Source organism: Gallus gallus, chromosome 4 (assembly GCF_016699485.2).
Source record: "Gallus gallus isolate bGalGal1 chromosome 4, bGalGal1.mat.broiler.GRCg7b, whole genome shotgun sequence".
NCBI classification, from domain to species: domain Eukaryota; kingdom Metazoa; phylum Chordata; class Aves; order Galliformes; family Phasianidae; genus Gallus; species Gallus gallus.
This window is the reverse complement of record NC_052535.1, coordinates 88767719-88789873: the sequence shown is the minus strand read 5'-3', so window position 1 is coordinate 88789873 and position 22155 is coordinate 88767719. Positions and strand designations below refer to the sequence as shown.

Below are 22155 nucleotides of genomic sequence, written 5' to 3'. Positions count from 1 at the left end.
GGAAGCCCACACTGCTCAAACCATCGCTTTTTATTAAAGAGCTTAAGAAAATAAATGAAATGTGAACAGTGCCCAATAACTCAGCCGATCTCCACTCCATGCGAAGACACAGATTGATTTACAAACATCTGAACGTGTTCCTCATCTTCTCCGTGCCCAGCAAGCATCAATGACTCAACACTGGCATCCCTCACATTGCTACAGGGGTTAAATCAAAGAATACTGAGGTTGGAAAAGAGCTCTAAGATCCCCAAACCCAACCCCACCGTGCTCACTGACCACATCAACCCAGGCCATTCTATGATTCATTCTATGATTCTACGAAACAGCTTTCCATTTTGAGTTAATGCTGAAAATTTAGAAACGAGGCAGCAATTTGCACATAATGCAGAATTTATGGCTTGTGTCAATGCAGCCTTAGCAACAGACATGCCAAAATATCTTTGCAGCCCAGGATCTGTTAGCATTCCTTAGCACCGTGAGCAGTTTGTCTACGAACAGCTCGGCAGTGCAGGGAGGGTCACAACCACCAGCCCACCGACTGCTCAGCACTGCGGGCGGGTGTGCACACAAGCTTATTTTCCTTCTTTTCTTGTCGTAAGCCAACGCCTCAATCTACAGATCAGAGAATCATAGAATGGTCTGGGTTGAAAAAGACCACAGTGCTCATCTGGCTTCAACCCCTCTGCTATGTGCAGGGTCGCCAACCACCAGACCAGGCTGCCCAGAGCCACATCCAGCCTGGCCTTGAAATGAAATCTTTCCTTAAAAAGAAAATGGTTTTGAAGAAAAGTACAACTGACCCAATAGATGAGCTACATAATGAACAGTGGAGTCAATCTAGAAAATAAGGCAACTGGGGGCATCCTCCGGGCATTTTGGTGGCAGGTCTGCAGAACTTGCAGCCATCCAGCAAGATGGAACACCCCCAGGGCAGGTGTAGCTGCAAAACTCATCATTTCCATCCCCAAACCTGCCATATGCACCTTTCCCACTGCCTCTGAGATGCCTTAAAAAGGAGTTATTCTTGGACAGGAGTGGGAAAAAATGAAATTCCATCTGCTCCCAGCAGATTTGTAGCAGCAAAAACAAAGGCAATGGCTCAACACTGCCTATGCAAAGTTTGGAAATAACCTCTCACTTCACTACCAAACTGAGCATGGTATAAAGGCCACTTCTCAACTAAACGTTTCAGGGAAAGATAAAAAAAAATCTTACATCATTATTTAAGATTTAGTTATCACAAATTCTTTCCTCATTTTGGTAACATCTATAGGAACAGTACATTCACACTGATGAGATATTTCGCACAAAGCATTGCTCTGTAGACTCTGTTCCTCCTATTGTCAAGAAAAACAGGAATGCTTTTGCCTTGCTGCAGCTTCTAGTGGTTGGTGACCCTGCACATAGCAGGGGGTTGAAACTAGATGATCATTATGGTCCTTTTCAACCCAGGCCATTCTATGATTCTATGGTATGATTCTATGATTGCCATTTCATTACCTCTATTCACCACCAAGATGTCCCAGAACATAATGTGAGAGAGTAATACTACAAGCACCCTTACGCTCTCTAAGAAAAAGCTCCCTCCTGCTTTCAAATTACCAAAAAATAAGCCATGAGACTTCAATTATTCCTTCCTGATTGGGGAAAGAGAAGCACTTCTATGGAGTTCTCTGGAGTAGAAGGTGGAACTCACTGACATCGAGTGCTCAACCCCAGCAGTTCCAACAATTAAAGGTGAATGGCACCAATGCATCATAAGGTCAGTAATTTCCTCTTGTCTGATGCACTTCAAATTAATCTGCCAGAGTTCATTTATAGAAAAAGGGATAAGGAGTGAAGCAATCATAGTAATAAATCTCTCCTTGACACATAATACAAAGATACAGGCCATTAGAGGAACACGTTTCCTGCAACCATTTTGTTCTTCCACTACTTACACCAGGGGAGGTTCAGGTTGGATATTAGGATGGAATTCTGCTCCAAGAGTGGTGAGGCACTGGAATGGGCTGCCCAGGGAGTGGTGGAGTCACCATCCCTGAAGGTCTTCAAGACTGTGGAGGTTTGGCACTGAGAGACGTGGTTAGTGAGCATGGTGGGATGGGTTGGGCTTGATCACCTTAGAGGTCTTTTCTAACCTTAATGATTCAGCGATAAGACCTATGCAAAGTATAAACAGGAAGCCACATGGCTGGTGTCTTCTAATTTAAAGGCAGGCAGATGCATTTTCAGACTTGATACTTGCAACCACTGCTGACATGATAGAGATGTTTCAGAGGGGACTCAACAAACTTAGCTATGATCTGCAAGACTCACTTGCAACTGCTTCTAATTACCCAGAAAAAAATAAAATAAGAAGATATACAATGTTTTCTCTGTAATTTTCAAATTTGCATGTCCAATATCCGAGCCCCTCCAAGCACCAGGACTGGAGGGGCTCCCCCAGGTATGGCACAGGTCGCCTTATAGTCCTCTTGCACCACAGTGCACAGAGCTGCAAGTTCTGCCCGGAGAACAAAAAGCAAAGGTAATTCCCAGAAAAGCAGCCAGGAATCATAGAATGGCTTGGGAGGGACCCCAAGGATCAAGCTCCAACCCCCCTGCTGTAGGCAGGGCTGACAACCTCCATATCTAACACTAGGCCAGGCTGTCCAGCCCTCCAGACTGCCATCCTGAGCTCAGGGCCGAAGGAGAGCTGTCACTGCACACTGACTCAAAGTCAAGGCAGGACAAGGATGGAGACCCAAATGTTTTCCCCTTTATCCTACCTGCAGAAATAGAAGCTTTGTTGCTTGCCAAGAGCTCTGCAGCACTATTTTGAGCTTCCTGTGTCTCATTACTTCATTTACTTATTCAAGTCTGATTTAGGAGAAGGGAGACAAAACTTGCTCAAAGCGTTTTGGTTTCATTTAGATTAAGCCAGTCTGTTCGAACCGGCTTGTCGTCAAATTGTTCCCCTAATTACAACCCTTATTTTAGAGAAAGTGGAAATACTCCAATTCTCCATCTGCTTTGCTCAGGGGGTATGCTTCCCACCTCCAGCTTAACAAGCAGTGTTCCAAGCATCCAACAGGTCTCAAACCAGGAGATGGCATTCCCTGGGACTGAACTTTTTGCTGTAAGATTAAAGCACATCAACCACTCCCCACTAGTTAAATATTACGGGTGAGAAATCAGCTGCTGCCCCAGGTACAACACAGCACGCCCTGCCTTTGCCACTGGTTTCAAATGGGGGTTAATGGGCAATAACACCTCAAAAGCAGCAGGGATCAGCAGTATTTAAACACTCACTATCAACCACATAACAAATCACACCATTATTTTTTATTTTTCCTCCTCCTCAATGACCAGTCAGAAGGGCAGGTGTTCCAAAGAAGGAAAGACTGATAAATAATGAGCACTCAGCATTCTAAGAGACGGGCCATTAATTTAAAAGTTTAACTTGAACCTTTATTTCCTGCTATGTGCAGTGAGCTGTTATAATGTAAAATCCAAAAGTGTTTCATGGACAGCAAACACACAAAATCCTGGAGAGCAGACAGGGCCAAAGGCAATCATTAAACTCACCCATCCAGACCTTTCTCAACAGCACCCTTTAGCATCAGGTTGGAATCACAGAATTGTTAAGGTTGGAAAAGATCACCAAGTCCAATCCTAACCCATCCCCACCATGCCAGCATCCCTCAGTGCCACTTCTCCACTATTTTTGGACACCTCCAGGGACAGTGACTCCATCACACCCTTGGCAGCCTGTGCCAGTGCATTACCACTCTTTTGGAGAAGAAATGTTTCCTGCTATTCAACCTGAACCTTCCCTGATACAACTTGAGGACATCACCTCTCATCCTATCGCTGTTACCTGGGAGAAGAGGTCGACCCCAATCTCACTCCAACCTCTTTTCAGGGACTTGTACAGTCATAATGTCTCCTCCCCTCAGCCTTCTCCAGACTGAACCATCCCAATTCTCTAAGCCACTCCCCATAAGACCTGTGTGTGCTTCAGATCCCTCACAGCTCTGTTGCCCTTCTCCAGACAAACCCCAGGGCCTCAATGTCTGCCCTGTAGTGAGAGACCAACACTGACTGGAGCACTCGAGGTGCAGCCTCACCTGTGTCAGTACAAGGGGACAATACCCTCCTGCTCCTGCTGGTTGCACTACTGCTGACACAAGCCAGGATGCTGTTGGCCTTCTCGGCCACCTGGGCACACTGCTGGCTCATGATCAGCTGTCAGCCAACACCACCAGACTCTTTTCCCCCCAGGCAGTTCTGCAGCACTCTGCCCCAAGCCTGTAGCAGTTCATGGGGTTGCTGTGACAGAAGGGCAGGATCCAACACTTGGCCTCAGTGAACTTCATCCTGTTGGCCTCAGCCCATCGATCAGCCTGTCCAGGTCCCTCTGGAGGAAATGAGATACTTTTAGGGAGTTCGTACAGAACGTGGGTTAAATCTACCACTGTTTGCTCTTGCTCCTGAACCCAAATGAATTTAGATGCTATTTGCACAGCCACTTTCCTACCTCGATAAGGCAAAGGACTTCATACTCTTAACGCAGGTTGGCACCATAATCAATAAGCAATTCACACATGGAGAGCAGGTAGTAAAAGCCACAGTTAATTCATTTATTACGGGCTCGGTTCAGAGCTGCCTCCTGCCTGCAATCCACATGGGTCTACCGTGAACTGTGTACCAGGTATATTCCCAGGGCTCTTCACTCCCACTGCACCGGAGACAGAATTATTTCTACGTGAGCAGCGCTGTGACTTGTCAACAAGCAGATACTGCTCTGCCAAACAAGCCCTGAGACTTCAAAACCTTGTCCTGCCTCTAATTTGCTGCACAGAACTTGGGAGCTTGCTTAATTCAGACGTGTTTTCCCATTGACCAAACACGGGTGCACTGTCAAGGTAAGTGTTTTATTTATAGTGGCAAGGCAGGCAAGTTTCACATAAAAATTACCAGTCAATAGCCATACCATGGCTTTGTGCTACCAATTTTAGGACTGAATTAAAAATAATACAATCCCAACTGAAGTTCTTGTACCCCCTAGGTTAAGACTTGGTCAAAGTGTGAACTGGAGGTAGGAAAGGTGCTTGAAGCCCTGGTGGGAAGCAAGGCCTGAAAAGAACACCCCATTCACCCTGCTGTCAATGCCAACCAACACTGAGTGACAGCACATACACACCATTTGCCTCTAATTATTTCCATTTGAGGCTGTTGTTCTGTAGTGCTAGAAGCGTAATGCAAAAACATTTTTCCATTTAGGAAAATACTGACATGTGAACAATTAGAAAATAAAATACATTGGAGATTGCTTCATTGCAAAAAAAAAAAAATGCCCTTAGCTCCATTTTTCCAAATCACAAGAGAAGAGGAGCACTACGTGCCCAGCAAAGTACACCTCCAGTAATTGAAATGTTCCATCAAGACATACAGTGATATTACTCCTTCCTCATGTGGATAAGAAATAGCTGCAGGTGAGAGTACTTGCTGATCAATAACCACAAAAAGCCTCAATGAAAGCTCCAACAGCACCCCTAAAATAAGGGCAGAACAGCTTGTTTTAGTAACAAGGAGTTAAAAAAAAAAGCAAACCACACCTGATCAGAGCAGACGTGTATACGAGACACTCTGACAGTTCTTTAAGCAATATTCTTATTTTCCCTCCCTCCCTTTTTATTTTACTTTGCCTTACAAAAAGCTTCACACTGGCAAATAACTCAAAGACCAATTACTGTTTCTGGGTCTTTTTTTCGAGGGGGATAAGTTAGAATAATAGAATCATTAAGGTTGGAGAAGACTACAGAGATCATCAAGCCCAACCATGGAATCACGGAATGGCCTGGGTTGAAAAGGACCACAATGATCATCTCATTCCAACCCCGCCTGCTATGTGCAGGGTCACCAACCACCACACCAGGCTGCTCAGAGCCACATCCAGCCTGGCCTTGAATGCCTCCAGGGATGGGGCATCCACAACCTCCTTGGGCAACCTGTTCCAGTGCATCACCACCCTCTGGGTGAAAAACTTCCTCCTAATATCTAACCTAAACCTCTCTTGTCTCAGTTTAAAACCATTCCCCCTTGTCCTATCACTATCCACCCTCGTAAATAGCCGTTCCCCCTCCTGTTTATATGCTCCCTTCAATTACTGGAAGGCCACAATTAGGTCTCCCCTAATTCACAATGCTATTCCACACTCTGAAGACTCACCTAACATTACTTTCTATGACCAGCTCCTCACTCTTGTAATTCTTTAAAACTGCTCTTAAAAAATTACGAGCATGCCTGCCCAAGGGCAAAATCTGGTAATGCTGACGTGAAGAAGAGATTTTAAAAGTGAATTAATGATAGAGAGAATACAGCATAACTTCTGAAAACATAACCAAGGTGGTAAGACAAAAGAGCAGCAATGAAAAAGCCAGAACATTTTATTTGAGCCAGTGAACGTGAGTCTCATTGCTACAAATAATCAAGACAACTTACAACACAGCCTATTTTAGGGGAAACACAATCCAAATGTTATGACTAGGACTCCTACGTACTCCCTCAGTACAAATAAGTAATACGATATGTGTGCAGACGTGCCACATTCTCATCTCCAATGCTCATGATGAGCTTTGCGACCTAACTTTGGGGCTTTGGGAAAGGGCTCTTGCATTTCCCAGAACAGGATATGGAAAAGGCTCTCAATTATCAGCTGCAGACTGAGTCAGCCACGGCACTGATTTCCTTCAGAAGGCTCAGTCCACAAGGGCTGCAAAGCACTGGCTGTGCTGAATCAATTAATCAGTTCATAAATCAATCCCGTAATTCCATCTCACTTTAATTCACTTGGAAATGGAAACATGCCATACCCTGCTCACCTAAATCTTCATTGAAAAAAAGCACAAAACAGATACGAAGAAATCAGGGTACAAACCACAACTGGAGAGGAACAGACAGAGGAATGCACAGGGTTTTCCTTTCCCTGCTTTTCAGCCTTGCCGTGATTTGCTGCCAGAAGTTTGCTGTCAATACCACTGGGACGCAAAGACAGAAGAGAAGGATGCTGTGCTCCCTTGGCTCCATCTGCAGCTGCTCAGCACCTGGAGAAATATTTCTGAGGATGACCTGAAATAAGGTTGCATCAGCACATTGACATCATCTAACTTGTGTCACCTCAAACTCCTGGTGCCTGCCTTAGCGTGGTCATCTCCCAAACCATTCATGGGTAGTGCTCCTCCAAAAGCAGCTCCCAGTAGCACTTCAGTTGCATTTTTAGATGATAAGCATGGTTTAATTTGAAAATGTTTCAAATGGAAAGCTTTGTTTAGTGTACTGCACATGCAAGGGAATGCCTCAAACAGTATCAGTGCCAGCAAATGTGCCTTGTAGACATTTTACTCTACAAAAAGACTTTCGCTCACAAGATTAGGACAAGAAGATACTTGTCATCTTATAGATACACATGTATTGAAACTACTTGGGAACTTAAATCACTGAGCTGGTCTTCTTTCTTCCTTAAACCCATTACTTAACCAGGACATTCAAGGATGCATTCAAGGCCAGGCTGGATATGGCTCTGGGCAGCCTGGGCTGCTGGTTGACAGCCCTGCACATAGCAGGGGGGTTGAAACTAGATGATCTTTGAGGTGCTTTTCAACCCAGGCCATTCTATGATTCTGTGACATTACACACTGAAGGAACATGAAGTGACCTGCACAATTATTATTTCAAGTCCACACCTAGGCACCACGCTGCAAGTGTTTCATACACAAGACAGCTGAAGATCACAGAATCATTAAGGCTGGAAAAGACCTCTAGGATCACCAAGACCAACGCATCCCACCATGCCCACTGAGCATGGCCCTCAGAGCCAAATCTCCATGGTTCTGGAACACCTCCAGGGACGGTGACTCCACCACTCCCTGGGCAGCTGTGCCAACACATTGCCACTCCTGGCGAGAAGAAACGTTTCCTAATATCCAACCTGAAGATAACTGCCAGCAACAAAAGACATTAGAAAGTTGCAACTCCTCCTATTCTCAGCCTACACAGCTGTTAAAGCAAAACAGGACCAATTAGGGCCACAGTTTTCTAGATTTTGTTTTTGAAGACTTTTCCTAAATACTCCAGAGCTAACAACATTTCTGGCCAAAAGAAAAGGCTTATAAAAAGTTTTGCTTTGCTATCAAGTGATTTCTACTCTAAATCATTAGCAGAAAGGACAGCCTCTGTCGGTTCGCCAGAAGGTCACTGGATGTATATATGTTATAACCCCATTAAAATCATAGCTATCATTTTTTTTATTTAACTGGAGATTAAAGTAAAAGCAATTTGTGCCAACTCCCAATCCCAACCTGCTGTAAATCCTCAGCCCATCAACAGCTCAGACTCCCACAGGGGTTCCAGCACTCTCTGTTTATTAGATACAGCACCTTTACATGTGTAAATTAGAACATAAAAATTCTCCATGTCGCTTGCTAGCCTCGAAATGAGTAGCTTTTCTTCTTCAGATGTGACACAGATACCACAGAAACCATTCACAGCAGTGCATTTCCTCCAGTATTGACAGCAAGTGGCCTTCATCCGGCTACCCCTAATTTTTCAGTGCAAATTTGTTCCTTCTGGCCACACCATTTGTAAAGCTGCTGTGCTATAAGACACTACAGGAATAAGCAATGTCAGTGCTGTAGTCCCATGAGGCAGAGGGATGTAATCAGCCTGCACACACAGCGCCAGAGAGAAGGCCAAGAAGCTCAGCTATGAGGAGTCCACGCTTTTGCAAACCTGATGCCCATAACTCCATCATAGAATCATAGAATGGCCTGGGTTGAAAAGGACCACAATGATCATCCAGTTTCAACCCCCCTGCTATGTGCACGGTTGCCAGCTACCAGACCAGGCTGCCCAGAGCCACATCCAGTCTGGCCTTGAATGCCTCCAGGGATGGGGCATCCACAACCTCCTTGGGCAACCTGTTCCAGCGCATCACCACCCTCTGAGCGAAACTTCCTCCTAAAAGAAAGGTTAAATAAGGTACATAAGGTTAAAGCAGCAAGAAACGTATAAAATTAGAGGTTAAATAGACATCATATGTATCTTCTCCAACCTTTACGATTCTAAGATCATGAAGTCCAACCATCAACCCATCCCCATCATATCCACTGTGTACTTCAACACACACACAAAAAGAGCAAACAGAACCTTTCTGAGAGCTGACTTCTGCCACAGTAGAGGAGAAACATCTCTTTTCTAGGTAACATTACAGGTATAGGATCTTTGGAGAACAGAGGGATGCTCCCTACCGTTTCCAAGCTGCAGTGGGTTGGTAAGACAACAGGCAGAGCACTCTGCCCTGCTCCTCAGAGCACATAAAGAAAAGCTCAAATCCTTTGTCTGGAGACCAGAACCACTGCTCCTTCTTGGAAGGCTGCACAATGCCTGCACAAAGACCTACGGACTGGGGAGGAACGCAAAGGTTACATAGACACGAACAGGAAAAATACTTGGACCCCAGCAGTCGCACACCATGAGTCCCATGGCACAGCCCATGTGCCAATAGCTATGCTGATTTCCCAGGATGATGAACCACGATTCCTCAACCTACAGGAAAAGAAAAAAAAAAAAAAAAGGGAAAAAAACCTCCCTCCCTCGGCCTCCCTGGGTGCCCCTCCAGCCCCATAGGACATTGCTTGATGGAGATATCAGGCCTGGGGGGTCCTGCAAGATCTCCCCAATCCTGGTAAACCTCATACTAACACCCAGATCACTGCTCAAGGAGGCCAAGTATACATCTGCATAGGGTGAGATTCTACCACCTTCGTGCCTGCATTCATTGTAGAATTCTAGAATCATAAAGGTTGGAAAAGAGCACTAAGATCCCCAAGTCCAACCCCAATGCACCCCACCATGTCCACTGACCACATCCCTCAGTGCCACATCTCCATGGTTCCTGAACACCTCCAGGGATGCTGACTCCACCGCTCCCTGGGCAGCTGTGCCAGCACCCAACTGTTTTCTGAGAAGAAATTGTCCCTAACATCCAACTTGAGCCTCCCATAGGGCAACTTAAGGCCATTACCTCTTGTCCTAGTTGTTTCAGCCCTATGCACCTTGAGATGCTGAAAGACCAGCAGGTTTCAGGCAGTAAGAAAATGGATCATTTCTTCAACACAGTATCTCATTTCACGCACGCTGCTCTCATACACACCCATCTTGTACTGAGAGTAGCAAACCTCAGGCACAAAAGATGCTCTGATGCCTCGATAAGATGTGATCAGATAACATGACTTTCACATCGGGACTTTTTCTCTTTAAATTCCACATGACAAATTCCTCTCAGCACTGAATAGACAAATTAAGATCATATTTAAACTTCTTCCCTTTTAACATACAATATCCTTTTTCATAAGGCTTAGTGACGCTGATTAAGGCGTATTTATAGCAACATTAACCACATTCCTTCTGTAGGGCAGTATAATTGCCTCAATAGGCAAAAGTTGAATACCACTTGCCATGCAAAACAGCCACTACAACATGCTTTTAAACCTTCACATTTCCGTGAGAATAACATCATCATCAGAACATCTTCTGAACCTATAAATAGCTCATCCTTCTTTCATAGATAGGGAAAGTACACCAAGAAGATTAGACGATGAGCTGTAGTTCTGCTCTGCTGCTAAAACTGTGCTGTCAGTTGTTCTCAAGGCAATCACATCCTATGGATGCTCAAGCTACACCCTGCATGTTTTCTAAGCAAAACAGATCACCTGGTATGGTGGCACTTCAGGTTTTGGCAGAACTGAAGAGGAAGTGAAACACCACCACCAGCTGCAATAGAATCACAGAATCCTCAGAGTTAGAAAGGACCTCTGAAGGCCATCCAGTCCAACTCCCTTGCAAAGAACAGGGACAGCACAGCTAGATTAGGATGCCCAGGGCCTGACCCAGCCTGGCCTTGAAAGTCTCCAAGGATGGGGCATCAACCACATCTCTGTGCAACCTGTGCCAGTTCATTTCCGAGGGGAATCCCACAGCTCACAGAATATGAAGTCTAAGCACCTTTGCATTGCATTCATGGTTAGTGGTGACAAAGGGCAGCCCACATTTTCACACCCATTTCCCATCTCCGCTGCAGCTGAGCTCAGTGCAGGGCTTACACGTGGCACAGAACAAAAGCCAGCCCACTGAGGGCTAAAACACTTTCATAATAGCTCATGCACTCTATAAAACCAACCAGTGTGCCAAATTTGACTGGGACTTTATTCATTCACTTTGCCTTTTCAGGACCGAAGTCCACTCACCCATTTCACCCTTCCATAGCTGCCATTCATAGAATTTTTAAGGCTGGAAAAGACCACTGAGATCACCAAATCCAACCCCAATCCACCCCACTGACCACATCCCTCAGTGCCACATATCCTCAGCTCTTGGACATCTCCAGGGATGGTGACTCCGCCATGTCCCTGTGCAGCCTGTGTCAGTGCCTGACCACTCTTTCAGAGAAGAAATTATACCTAATATTCAACCTGAACCTCTCATGGTACAACTTAAGGCCATGACTTCTTGTACTGGATGCCCCTCCAGCTTTACCAGCTGGTCCCCACGTTCCCCAACTTCCACCAAATCCCCATCCCTTCATGTCAAATACCAAACCTGCGTGCAAAGTGTGAGTTATGCCATTAGGGAATCACACACGTATCCACACCACGTGTCTGCACTTGAAGTTTTCAACAGTTCAGGTTACCAAGAACAGCAGCAAACGATCCAAGAATTCACACTTTGACGCTATTAAGTAATGAGGTTGGATTTTTGTCTGAATTTATACCACAAGTTCAAAATGTGTTAATAAAATATCTGCATATTCACTGTTAGGAAAAAAACCCAACAATATAACAAAGCAATAACCACACACACAAAAAAAACCACCCAACAAACCACCCAACGTTACCAGCAGTGTCAGAATGGACGTTTTAGAGGAACTGTGCATAGGGAAGAAGTCAAGTTCTGTTTTTGACTTTGAACTACTTCAACACCTCCTCAAAATGATTCATACTCCAGTAGTTGAACAAGGGCACATTTAAACACTCATTGCTATTCTCAAAATGAAAAACAGCAACTTGAAAGGATCTCTGCAACCTGTGCTCGTGAAAAGCAGCCGCCGACCGACCCGCACTGAAAGATCTTCCTGCTATGTGTTTGGATGCTATAAATCAATCAGTTAACAAAAGTGCACTAACAGACTTTCAGGCACGCAAGAACCAACTATAAATAAGCACATTTGGAAGTACAGAGTTGCACAACAAGAAACTTAGCTCCACATTTTTCAACAGAAAAAGAAAAACCACAAGCAACTGACCTCACCATTACACCCCTTCCTTATCTCAGTTTGCAAAAAGTAAGGATCACAGCTGTGTAACAACAGCAGATATTGGAGATCCCAAGCACTGAGATGGCTCTAAAATTCACACTACACCCTCCAGCCTGCGTTAATAGGTACCAGCCTCGTAAATTAATCATTAAACAGGCGGGGGCACAACTTTGACAGCAAACGTGCTGCACGGTGCTACCGAAAGGCTCTCACAAAGCTCTCCTGGAAAGTTTGTTTTAGAAAACGCAAACACGTTCTTGATCATGGCAAACAATGAAATCCAAAACCTGTGTGCAGAGCGAACCTCAGGCATAGATTTTCTCCAGATAAGGCAATCACATACAAAGAATCTGGTGGCAGCACCATCAGAGCAATGCTGAGAGCTCTGCAGAGCTGTGAAAGGAAGGATGTAACACCATGTGCACAAAGACACTGAAAAAACCCCAACACTGAGTACAGCCATACCTTACATCAGCAGCAACTCGCCAAAGCAGAACGTGCTGCAGTGCCATTTCCGCATGGCAATGCTGAGGAACAACAGCAGGGAGAAAAAAAAATAACACCAATTTCAAAGTGTATAAATTGGAGGCATGGTTACTCTTTCCTCTTGATAAGACAATGGGGAATGGTCTTAAAGTGAGACAGGGGAGGTTTAGGTTAGATATTAGGATGAGGTTTTTCCACACAGAGGGTGGTGATGCACTGGAACAGGTTGCCCAAGGAGGTTGTGGATGCCCCATCCCTGGAGGCATTCAAGGCCAGGCTGGATGTGGCTCTGGGCAGCCTGGTCTGGTAGCTGGCAACCCTGCACATAGCAGGGGGGTTTAAACCAGATGATCATTGCAGTCCTTTTCAACCCAGGCCATTCTATGATTCTATGACAATGAAATAATACTAAATCCAGGCAAAATTTTGTGAATGGAAAAAATAGTCCTCGCCTTCTGCATTTAAGTGCATAAAATGAGTTTATAGGAATGCTAATTTGTCTGTGCTGAGCTTCTTATAGCAGACGAGCACCACCTCGGAGGCAGATATTAAATTTTCATGCAATACAAACACTGACTAATAAGAAACTCTTCCAAAGGGTGTTTCTCCTACCTTCACCATTATTCTTATGTGTCCTTTCAGAGCAGAAAAGCTAGCAAACAAAAACTAAGGCTCCTGGAAAATGAGAGACACAGAGAGTGCAAAGAGTAGAAGTGGGATTGTCATCTCTGCATTTGCACACCCTGCACAGCTCTGAGCAGCGGTGCAAATAATTCTCCTCCTCAACGGGCTGTGTAACGCTCTCCATACCTACATAGAGCAACAGTGCTGGTTGATGTCTGTGACACCCATTAAGCTCATCCGAGATGATGGGTGCGGTGTATGTAGCTACAAGCCCAGCAGGAGAAAATCATCATCATCACCATCATAACCTTACACATCGGAAAACCTCAACTGGCACTATCACCCTTGCATCAAGTGAGTTCTGCTTCTGCATTTTTAGAGAACTGAAAATTCGAACCCTGGTGACACTGCAGTTTTACCCAGTCAACCCATAGCTGGCACCAGGCACACTGACGAGATGCAGGGCACCCTCAAGTACTTCATCTCACGTGGTCTAGCAGCCAGCTGCCCTTCCTTACCAGAAACATCGCTCTGCCCATCAGCTGCCATCCCAATCCCTCTCAGCACATTCCACGTGACGAAGGCTACAACCAGCCCCAGATTTAGAGTCCACTTCCTTTGAAGCAGTCTTCTAAAAGCTCTCTAGCTCTCTGTTGTTCTGACATGCTAAAATTAGCTTATGGGGTTTTGCATCAGGACTGCTTGGTGTGCAGCTCAGGTCCCTTCGCCATCCCTTACCATTTCACAACCAGGATGGATCCCTTTCACTCTGAGAATCCCAAGGATTTAAGGTTTGAGACGTCAGAATCATGCCTGAATCCTGTCTGTGCATGCAACACATCCACTGCAATCCTTTTGGCAACCTGCATCTCCATTTGTCCAGAGAGATATCAAATAAACATTTACTTTAAGCAAAGGGAGGGAAGCACGTTAGCAGCGGTCTCAAAGGAGCTCCATGAGGATCTGCCACAAACAAAGCAAGGGAACAAAAGCAGGAAGCAACAACCATACATCACGACTGCTTCCGCACTTCAGTGGCTTTGTCACTATTGGATTCAAAGCCATGCACAATAGCAAATGATCATGTCTGTTCTGTGCTGTATTATTGATTATCAAGTTTTCCATTCTGCTTTAAAGACACTGCGGAGGTTACGTGGGCAGACTTCAGCACACAGCAATGCAAGAACAAAGTGCTGGAATACTGTGGAATATGCGGCTCTGGGCAGCCTGGTCTGGTGGTTGGCAACCCTGCACGTGGCAGGTGGGTTGCAACTAGATGATCATTGTTGTCCTTTTCAATCCAGGCCATTCTATGATTCTATGAATAAAATGGTTGTGCTCCTTCTTCTTCGGGCACACTCCAGTTTGCAGAGGCTTGCTCCTCCTCCAAAACCACTTTCCTCACCAAATCACGTAATTCTCCATCCCGTCTTTTGCATTTTTACTGTAGTTTTTCACTGTGGTTTAGTAGGCGTGATTTAAGAGTTCCTAAAGAACTGCTTGCAAAGAAAACTCTGAGTGCAGAAAGAAAGCAAAGCTCCACCAGATCAAGGAGCTAATTCCAAGTGCTGCACTTGGAACTTCAAATTGGAAAAAAGAAATCCTTGAAGGAAACTGACTGCTTCAGAGAAGAGCACCCAAGGGGATCATAAACTAATGCACAAATGCAGCAGTTTGGTCAGCAGCAGCATTATCTCAATAGATAGTGGGTTTACAGCGTGGATCATCATTGATGCTGACGTTAGGCACAGTAAGCTGAAGGTTTAAAATGTGCAGAGAAACAAGCCAGGAAAGAGAGATCTGTCACACATTTACGTTAACTGTACATTGTTTAAGCTGGTAACAAACACCCAGTTGAGTATGGGTCTATTTTGGAACTGCAACAAAATAAAAAACGGATTGTGAAATAAAGGAAAGAACCCAGAAGAGAGTCAGGCAACTTCTGCTAAACTGACTCTGGTGGTGGAGTGATTTTCAGAGAGAGAAATGGGACAGAAACGCCCCATGTGCTGGGTGCTAAGTAAATCCCTACAGGCAGGTGGGGGGCAGCGGTGTGCTGATGGAATCGGGTGACACAGGGATGTGAAGCTCTCCCTGTGCCTGTCCTGGAGCAATCAGTGCTTCGCAGCTGGCAAGCAGATCTTGCTCCCATTGCTCCTGAGCTGTGCTGTGAGCTGCTTGGTGGTTCCAACAACCTGTACTCCCACAGTGACAACATCTGACGTGCACTAAGTAGAAAGGACAGTGGATGCAGCCTGCACTGCACTGCCTTTTTTCCAGCCTGTGTTTTCTGTTGTTGCCTCCTTGTTACTTCAGTCAGAAGCGAGCATACTGCAAACATCTAAATCATAGAATCACGGAATGGCCTGGGTTGAAAAGGACCACAATGATCATCTGGTTTCAACCCCCTGCTGTGTGCAGGGTCGCCAACCAGCAGCCCAGGCTGCCCAGAGCCACATCCAGCCTGGCCTTGAATGCCTGCAGGGATGGGGCATCCACAGCCTCCTTGGGCAACCTGTTCAGTGCGTCACCACCCTCTGGGTGAAAAACTTCCTCCTCTTATCCAACCTAAACCTCCCCTGTCTCAGTTTAAAACCATTCTCCCTTTTCCTGTCACTATCCACCCTCGTAAACAGCCGTTCTCCCTGCTGTTTGTACGTTCCCTTCAAGTATTGGAAGGCCACAATGAGGTCTCCCCAGAGCCTTCTCCAAGCTAAACAAGCCCAGTTCCCTCAACCTTTCCTCATAGGAGAGGTGCTCCAGCCCTCTGATCATCTTAGTGGCCCTCCTCTGGACCTGCTCCAAGAGCCCCCCATCTTTCCTGTGCTGGGGGCCCCAGGCCTGGACGCAGTACTCCAGATGGGGCCTCACAAGAGCTGAAAGAAAACCTGCACATCATCGCACAACACTGGCCATTCAGTAGAGTGTAAAAGCACTTAAGATATGTCAAAAATACAGCATTATTTCACACAGGAGTCTTTGTTCTCTGAACAACTGTAGTAAAGTCTCAGCAACGTGGAAGAGAAAATCATTTTCAAGCACAACGATAAGAGAGAATGGAATTGGGATCAGGAACAAATGCAGCACCCAAATCTAATTTCAGCACTTAAAGTGATTTGATTCAAATTGCCAACACGCTCTAATTTATTAAGCGGCTTTCTGACTTTCCTACGGCTCCGAACTGCATCAGGTAGCTTTGTAAAGAAAGCAGCTCTGTGTACCAGCTTTTGACCAAAGTTCCCATTTATTTAACAAAGGGAACTATGACAGTTCTCTGCCAGCTTGCAACTCTCTCAGGTGATGATTTACCCCAAATCCTCTGCATTTAAAATTCCTCTTTGCTGTAATATTCTTTGGCCAAGGAAACTGCCTTACCGCAGACTCCTTTATAACGTTCAATCAGCAGCCCGTAACTGCCTCCATTAAATTAATAAAAAGGCCATTTAAAAGATACGCTCATCTCTGGTATTTTCCTCCCCTTGTTCTGTTCCACTGTTAAGAGCTGCTTTGCATTTTCCATCTCCTACCCCGAAAATCAAATAAGTTTTACCAGGAAAGGAGAAGCAGCGCCTTTGCACACAAAACTCAGTTTTCTGGCAATGTTTGCTATCTGATTCTAAACTCAAAATATAACCTGTTCACATTTCCAACTGGAACCATACATCAGATTGCCCAACAGCGGAGTCATTGGTCCTGGAGGTGTACAGGAACCATGGAGATGTGGCACTGAGGGACATGGTTATGGCCACAGTGGGGATGGGTTGGGGATTTTAGAGGGCTCCTCCAACCCTAATGACTGATTCTACAGACACAATTGGCACACAGTTACCTTTCCAGAAGGCAAGCACCCTGAATACAACCTCTAGCCAATAAAGCTATGTATAACAGCATCACAGAGCCTGGGTTTTACTTCTTGAACAAGAGGACTTCACCAAGCTTCGTGTGAAACCTTCTGGGCTCTGCCTTTGACAAACTCAGGTGACTGCTTCCTCATCCTGAAAAGGGACATCTAAAGTCATTCAAACCTCAATCTTACACACACCCAAGTGCACCATGAATCACAGAATCATTAAGGTTGGAAAAGACCTCTAAGCTCACCAAGCCCAACCCCAACCCACCCTACCATGCCCACTGACCACGTCCCTCAGTGCCACATCCCCACTGTTCTGGAACACCTCCGTGTTTGGTGACTCCACCACTCCCTGGGCAGCTGTGCCAGTGCCTGACCACTCTTTTAGAGAAGAAATGTTTCCTAATATCCAACCTGACCCTCCCCTGGCACAACTAAGGCCATCACCTCTCATTCTATCCCTGTTACCAGAGAGAAGAGACCAACACCCACCTCACTCCAACCTCATTTAAATTCAGCAGAAAGTGATGAGGTCTCCCCTGAGCTTCTTCCAGCTACAAACTACCACCAACATAACCACATGCAGGCGAGCTTTTCCCATATCACTTTCCTTTCCAGAAGTCACAGCACACTGTGCATCCTCAGAAAGGACGGAAACACATCCCCAGCACTGCACCGCAAGCAATCTCCCCTTTGCGGGGCTTAAGAAAGAAAACAGTCCACCCTTGAATTGCTAGCCTTATTTCTAACCACACTGCAACTACAAAGACTTGCTCTCAGTGTGTAGAGTGTTTGTGAGCTGTAGCATGAAGCCACGAGGTTCCAGCTGCTAACATAGGAAGAAGTGAGGGTGAAGCACAGGCTATGTGTCATGACAGCTCTGGCACGCAACATAAAGCAGCTAAGACCCTGGATACAGTCATCACAAACATCTAGATAAAGAACAGAGTGATTAACACGCCAAATTTAATTACAATTCACAGTCACATAGATAAGCATGTGGAATATACCACGCTTACAAAGTAATTTTCACCTGCCCTCATACTTCCTATTCCTACCTGCAGCATCTAATAAGCAAATCTTTTAAAGCCAAGCTCTTGGCAACCACAAAAAATAATTAAAAAAGAAGGAAAAGCTGCATGTGCCATTTCTGACAGGGGAAAGGGTAAGCTCAATGCACACGAGTGGTGGCTGCAAAGCTCTGAGCACTGCTGAAAAACCCTCGCTGGCACTTTTTTCTCAGGGCTCAAAGTCTAAAAACATGACAAGGAACTGTGATTCACAAACCAACACGCAAGCAGGTAAATGAAACGGATGGAGAGAAGAACACGGGTTGATATTTTCAGTGGGAATCTTACACTGGAATTTGTATGAAGGAGGAACAAGGAGCTTCATCACAACAGACAAAAGCAGTCTGCAGCGCACGTCTACCAGCTCTTTTGTTACCCAGCAGCACTTTACGTCGCTCTGCCTCTATTCAGATTTGGTCCCCTTCAACTTACAAATATCCTCAAGTGCTCGAGGAAGCTGAGGCATAAGTAGCTATCTCAAAAAGCTCTCTAGATGAAAGGGAAATACTTATCACGATGCTGGTTATAAACATTCAAAAGGAAGCTTTCAGCTTCCAGAGCTTCCTTGGAAAATCCCTTTACAATCAGCTGCATCACACATCCATCCCATGTAAATAAAAATACAAATTAGAAAAATAAAATATTATAGATATATATATGAACCTCAACTTCTCAAGCATACGAAGTGCTGTTCCTCATGCACACAGCTGTTCTTCCCCCAGATTTACATTAAGCATCACCAGAAAGCGGACGGTGCTTTCCATAGGAGCTCCCCCAGAAGGCAGAGCTGCCCAGGATAACATTTTCGTTTCCTTCTTTCCCAAGAATCAACCCTGCTGAGAATTCACCTAACACCTGCAGACACACAGATAAAACCAGAGCAGGTAACCATCTTACATGCTGCAAATGTAAGTGAAACCAGGGTGTGCTCCCAGCCTATTTCCATATGGATTTCCAATCTAGCAAGCTGCGGGACAGACACAGCCCAATTCAGCATCCCATCACCACCAGAAACGGTCTCAACACTGCTGGAGCAGCACAGTACAAACCAGAGATCACCCCGCAGGCACTCCTCAGCACCATACACACACACACGCACACTGTCTGAAAGCATGCAGGGCTGCCTTGCTAAGAACCACTTTTTAGCCCTTCCCCCCCCCCCCCAAAAATGCCCCAGCCCAGAGGCAAACCCTGCATGCCAGCCCCAGTGCTGTTGGTTCAGCCCTGGCCTCAACCCCACACAAACCCATCCATGGCTCCCCTGTCCCTCCCCAAGAGCCAGCACTGCTCTTACCCACCCTAAAAGCTGCATGTCCTCCTGTGCCACCCCCCTCCTCAGCCTTACACCTTTCTGCCCCACTGCAACCTGCTGCTAGCTGGATCCTGTGCCTACCCCATCCATCTCCCATACAACCCTAATCCCCCCACCACGTTACCCCCATAAATCACCCCCACCTCCCTCTCTCTCCAGCCCTAACACAAAGCAAACACAACCACTCCCGAACCGCTGCTACCATCTCCCACTTCTCTCCTCCCCATAGCCCTGCACCCGCTTCCCACTGCTCCCAGACCCAGCTGGGGACACCCAAGCCTCCGATATCCCCTTCCAACACTGTCACCAACCCCACACCTACACCACAGCCGGGGTCTGCTCCTCTTCCCCACCACCCTCATGCATTCCACAAGCAACCTCTGAGGTTCATTGTCTCTGTGAACCCCCAGATGGGCTCCTCACACCCTGTTACCCCATTGTGAGCCCACAGATCAGCTCCTTGCAACTTGGAAACACTGAAACCCAGCCCTTACACGCTATCACCCTTCTGCAAGCCCCCAGTTCCATTCCCTACAACTTGTGAACCCCCATCAGCTGCTCCTTGCACCGTGGGAGCCCCCAAACTCACTTCTCACACCCCAGCACCCCTTTGGAAGCCCCCAGATGGACTCCCGGCCCCTTGCAAACACATTAATCTGCTACTTGTACCTTGTGAGACTCACACCCAGCCCTCACACATCCACTCCAGCCCCCAGACAGACTCTCCGCCCCTCACACTCGCTCCTCACACAACACCTCCTCGTGAGTCCCCACACGGGCTCTTTGTGCCTTATGAGCCCCCTAACCCCCCCCTCACGCCCTGTCACTCCTCTGAGAGCCCACGAACGGCCTCCTCGCTCTCCAGCACCTCCTTGTGAGCCCACGAACGCGTTGTTCGCCCCTTGCGAGCCCACAGACCCCCACCCCTCACCCCCTTCCCGGCCTCACCTGAAGCGTCCCCCGCAGTGCTGGCACTGGTCGCCCACCCAGCCGGGCTGACACTCGCACTGCCCGCTGCCCGGCTGGCACCGCCCGCCGTTGGCGCACGGTTTGTCGCATTCCTTCGCCGCTCCCCCATCTTCCTCCTTCTCCTCGGCGGCAGCGGCGGCGGCGGGCCCGAGCCCCGGCACGGCGGGCAACAGCAGCAACAGCAGCGCCAACAGCAGCCGCCGCGGCCTCCCGCCCCTCCAGCCCGGGCCCCGCCGCACCCCGCGCTCCCGCGCCATCTGCCGCCGACGCCGCCGCCGCCGACTGCGGGAGGAGGGGCGGCCGGGGGGCGGCGGGACGACGCGGACCATCCGCCGCCGCGGCGCCTCCTCCCCGGGACGGTGGCCGGCGAGGGGGGGTTCCGCCGCTACGGTGGCCGCGAGGAGGTGGCGGGGACGGGAGGGGGGCGGGGGGAGGGGGAGCGCGGAGGGCCGACGCGCACAGCCGAGAGGCGCCGCCGGGCCGCGGGCGATGACGTCACAGCGCGGCGGGCCCTCCTCCCGCCCCTCACCTCGAGTGAGGATGAGGGGGGCGAGTCCCCCCTTCTTGGGGCCGGTTTTCCCGCTGGGGAGGTCTGGAGATTGAAGGGGGGAAAAAAACATAAATAAATGTAAAAAGAAAGTTTTAGGTTTGGTGGTGGTGTGTTTTCATTCTGTAAAAGAGCTCTCGGATCCCCAAGCCCTGCCCGCCCCCACTGTACCCTCCCTGACATCCCCACAGCTGTGGGGCACCTCTGGCGATGGTGACCCCGCCGCTCCCTGTGCAGTCTGTGCCGCTGCCCGAGCGCTCTGCTGGGGAAGGAATTCCTCCTCATATTCAACCTGACCACCGCCTGGCACAGCTTGAGGCCATTACCTCTCATCCTGTCTCTGTTCCCGGGGAGCAGAGACCGACCCCCACTTCACCTCAGCCTCCTTCAGGCAGTTGTGCGCAGCCATGAGGTCTCCCTTGAGCCGCCTCCATGCTGAGCCATCCCATCCCCTCAGCCGTTCCCCATAAGAGCTGTGCTCCAGATCCTTCACACCTCTGCTGCCCTTCCCCCAAATGGCTTTCTTATAGTTGAGGGGCCCCAAACTGAACGCGGTTTCCTTCACATGCTATGGGTTCTCCAGCTTGTGATGATGGTTGAGGCCTCAGGATCTCCCCACACAGCCAGGGCGGATGGCAGCACAGGGCTCAGGGTTTGGGCAGCAGGAAGGGTTCATGGTGCTCAAACAGTGCCTTGGGTTCACCCAAGTGACATCTCAGTTAGTGCTGCGATCACAGAATGGTTTGGGTTGGAAGAGACCCTTTGGTCCCACACCCCTGCAGTGAACACGGACAGCCACAGCTCCATCAGCTGCTCAGAGCCCCATCCAGACTGACCCTGGTTGCCTCCAGGGGCAACAGTACCTTTTCCTTACACCCAGTCTCATAATGTGGGTAATTAATTTAATACCTTGTTTCAACTGTAGAAAGATAACAGCAG

General features: G+C 47.4%; 1 protein-coding gene and 1 long non-coding RNA gene across 4 annotated transcripts in view; both read right to left on the bottom strand.

The window, feature by feature from the left end:
- The window catches only part of ATRN (attractin), a 145347-nt gene extending 123770 nt beyond the window's left edge, over positions 1–21577 (bottom strand). For all 3 annotated transcript variants that reach the window (XM_015286048.3, XM_015286050.3, XM_015286049.3), the window contains exon 1: positions 20649–21577. In XM_015286048.3, the coding sequence (XP_015141534.2) occupies positions 20649–21289 (641 nt within the window). In that variant the 5' untranslated portion in view covers positions 21290–21577. The remainder of the gene's footprint in view (positions 1–20648) is intronic.
- On the bottom strand, positions 14–4273 carry LOC107053330. Its single transcript, XR_005859805.2, has 2 exons — positions 2772–4273; positions 14–2073 (listed from the first exon to the last, which is right to left on the bottom strand). It is a non-coding gene; the product is annotated as an uncharacterized LOC107053330 (long non-coding RNA).
- Positions 21578–22155: the final 578 nt, after the last annotated feature.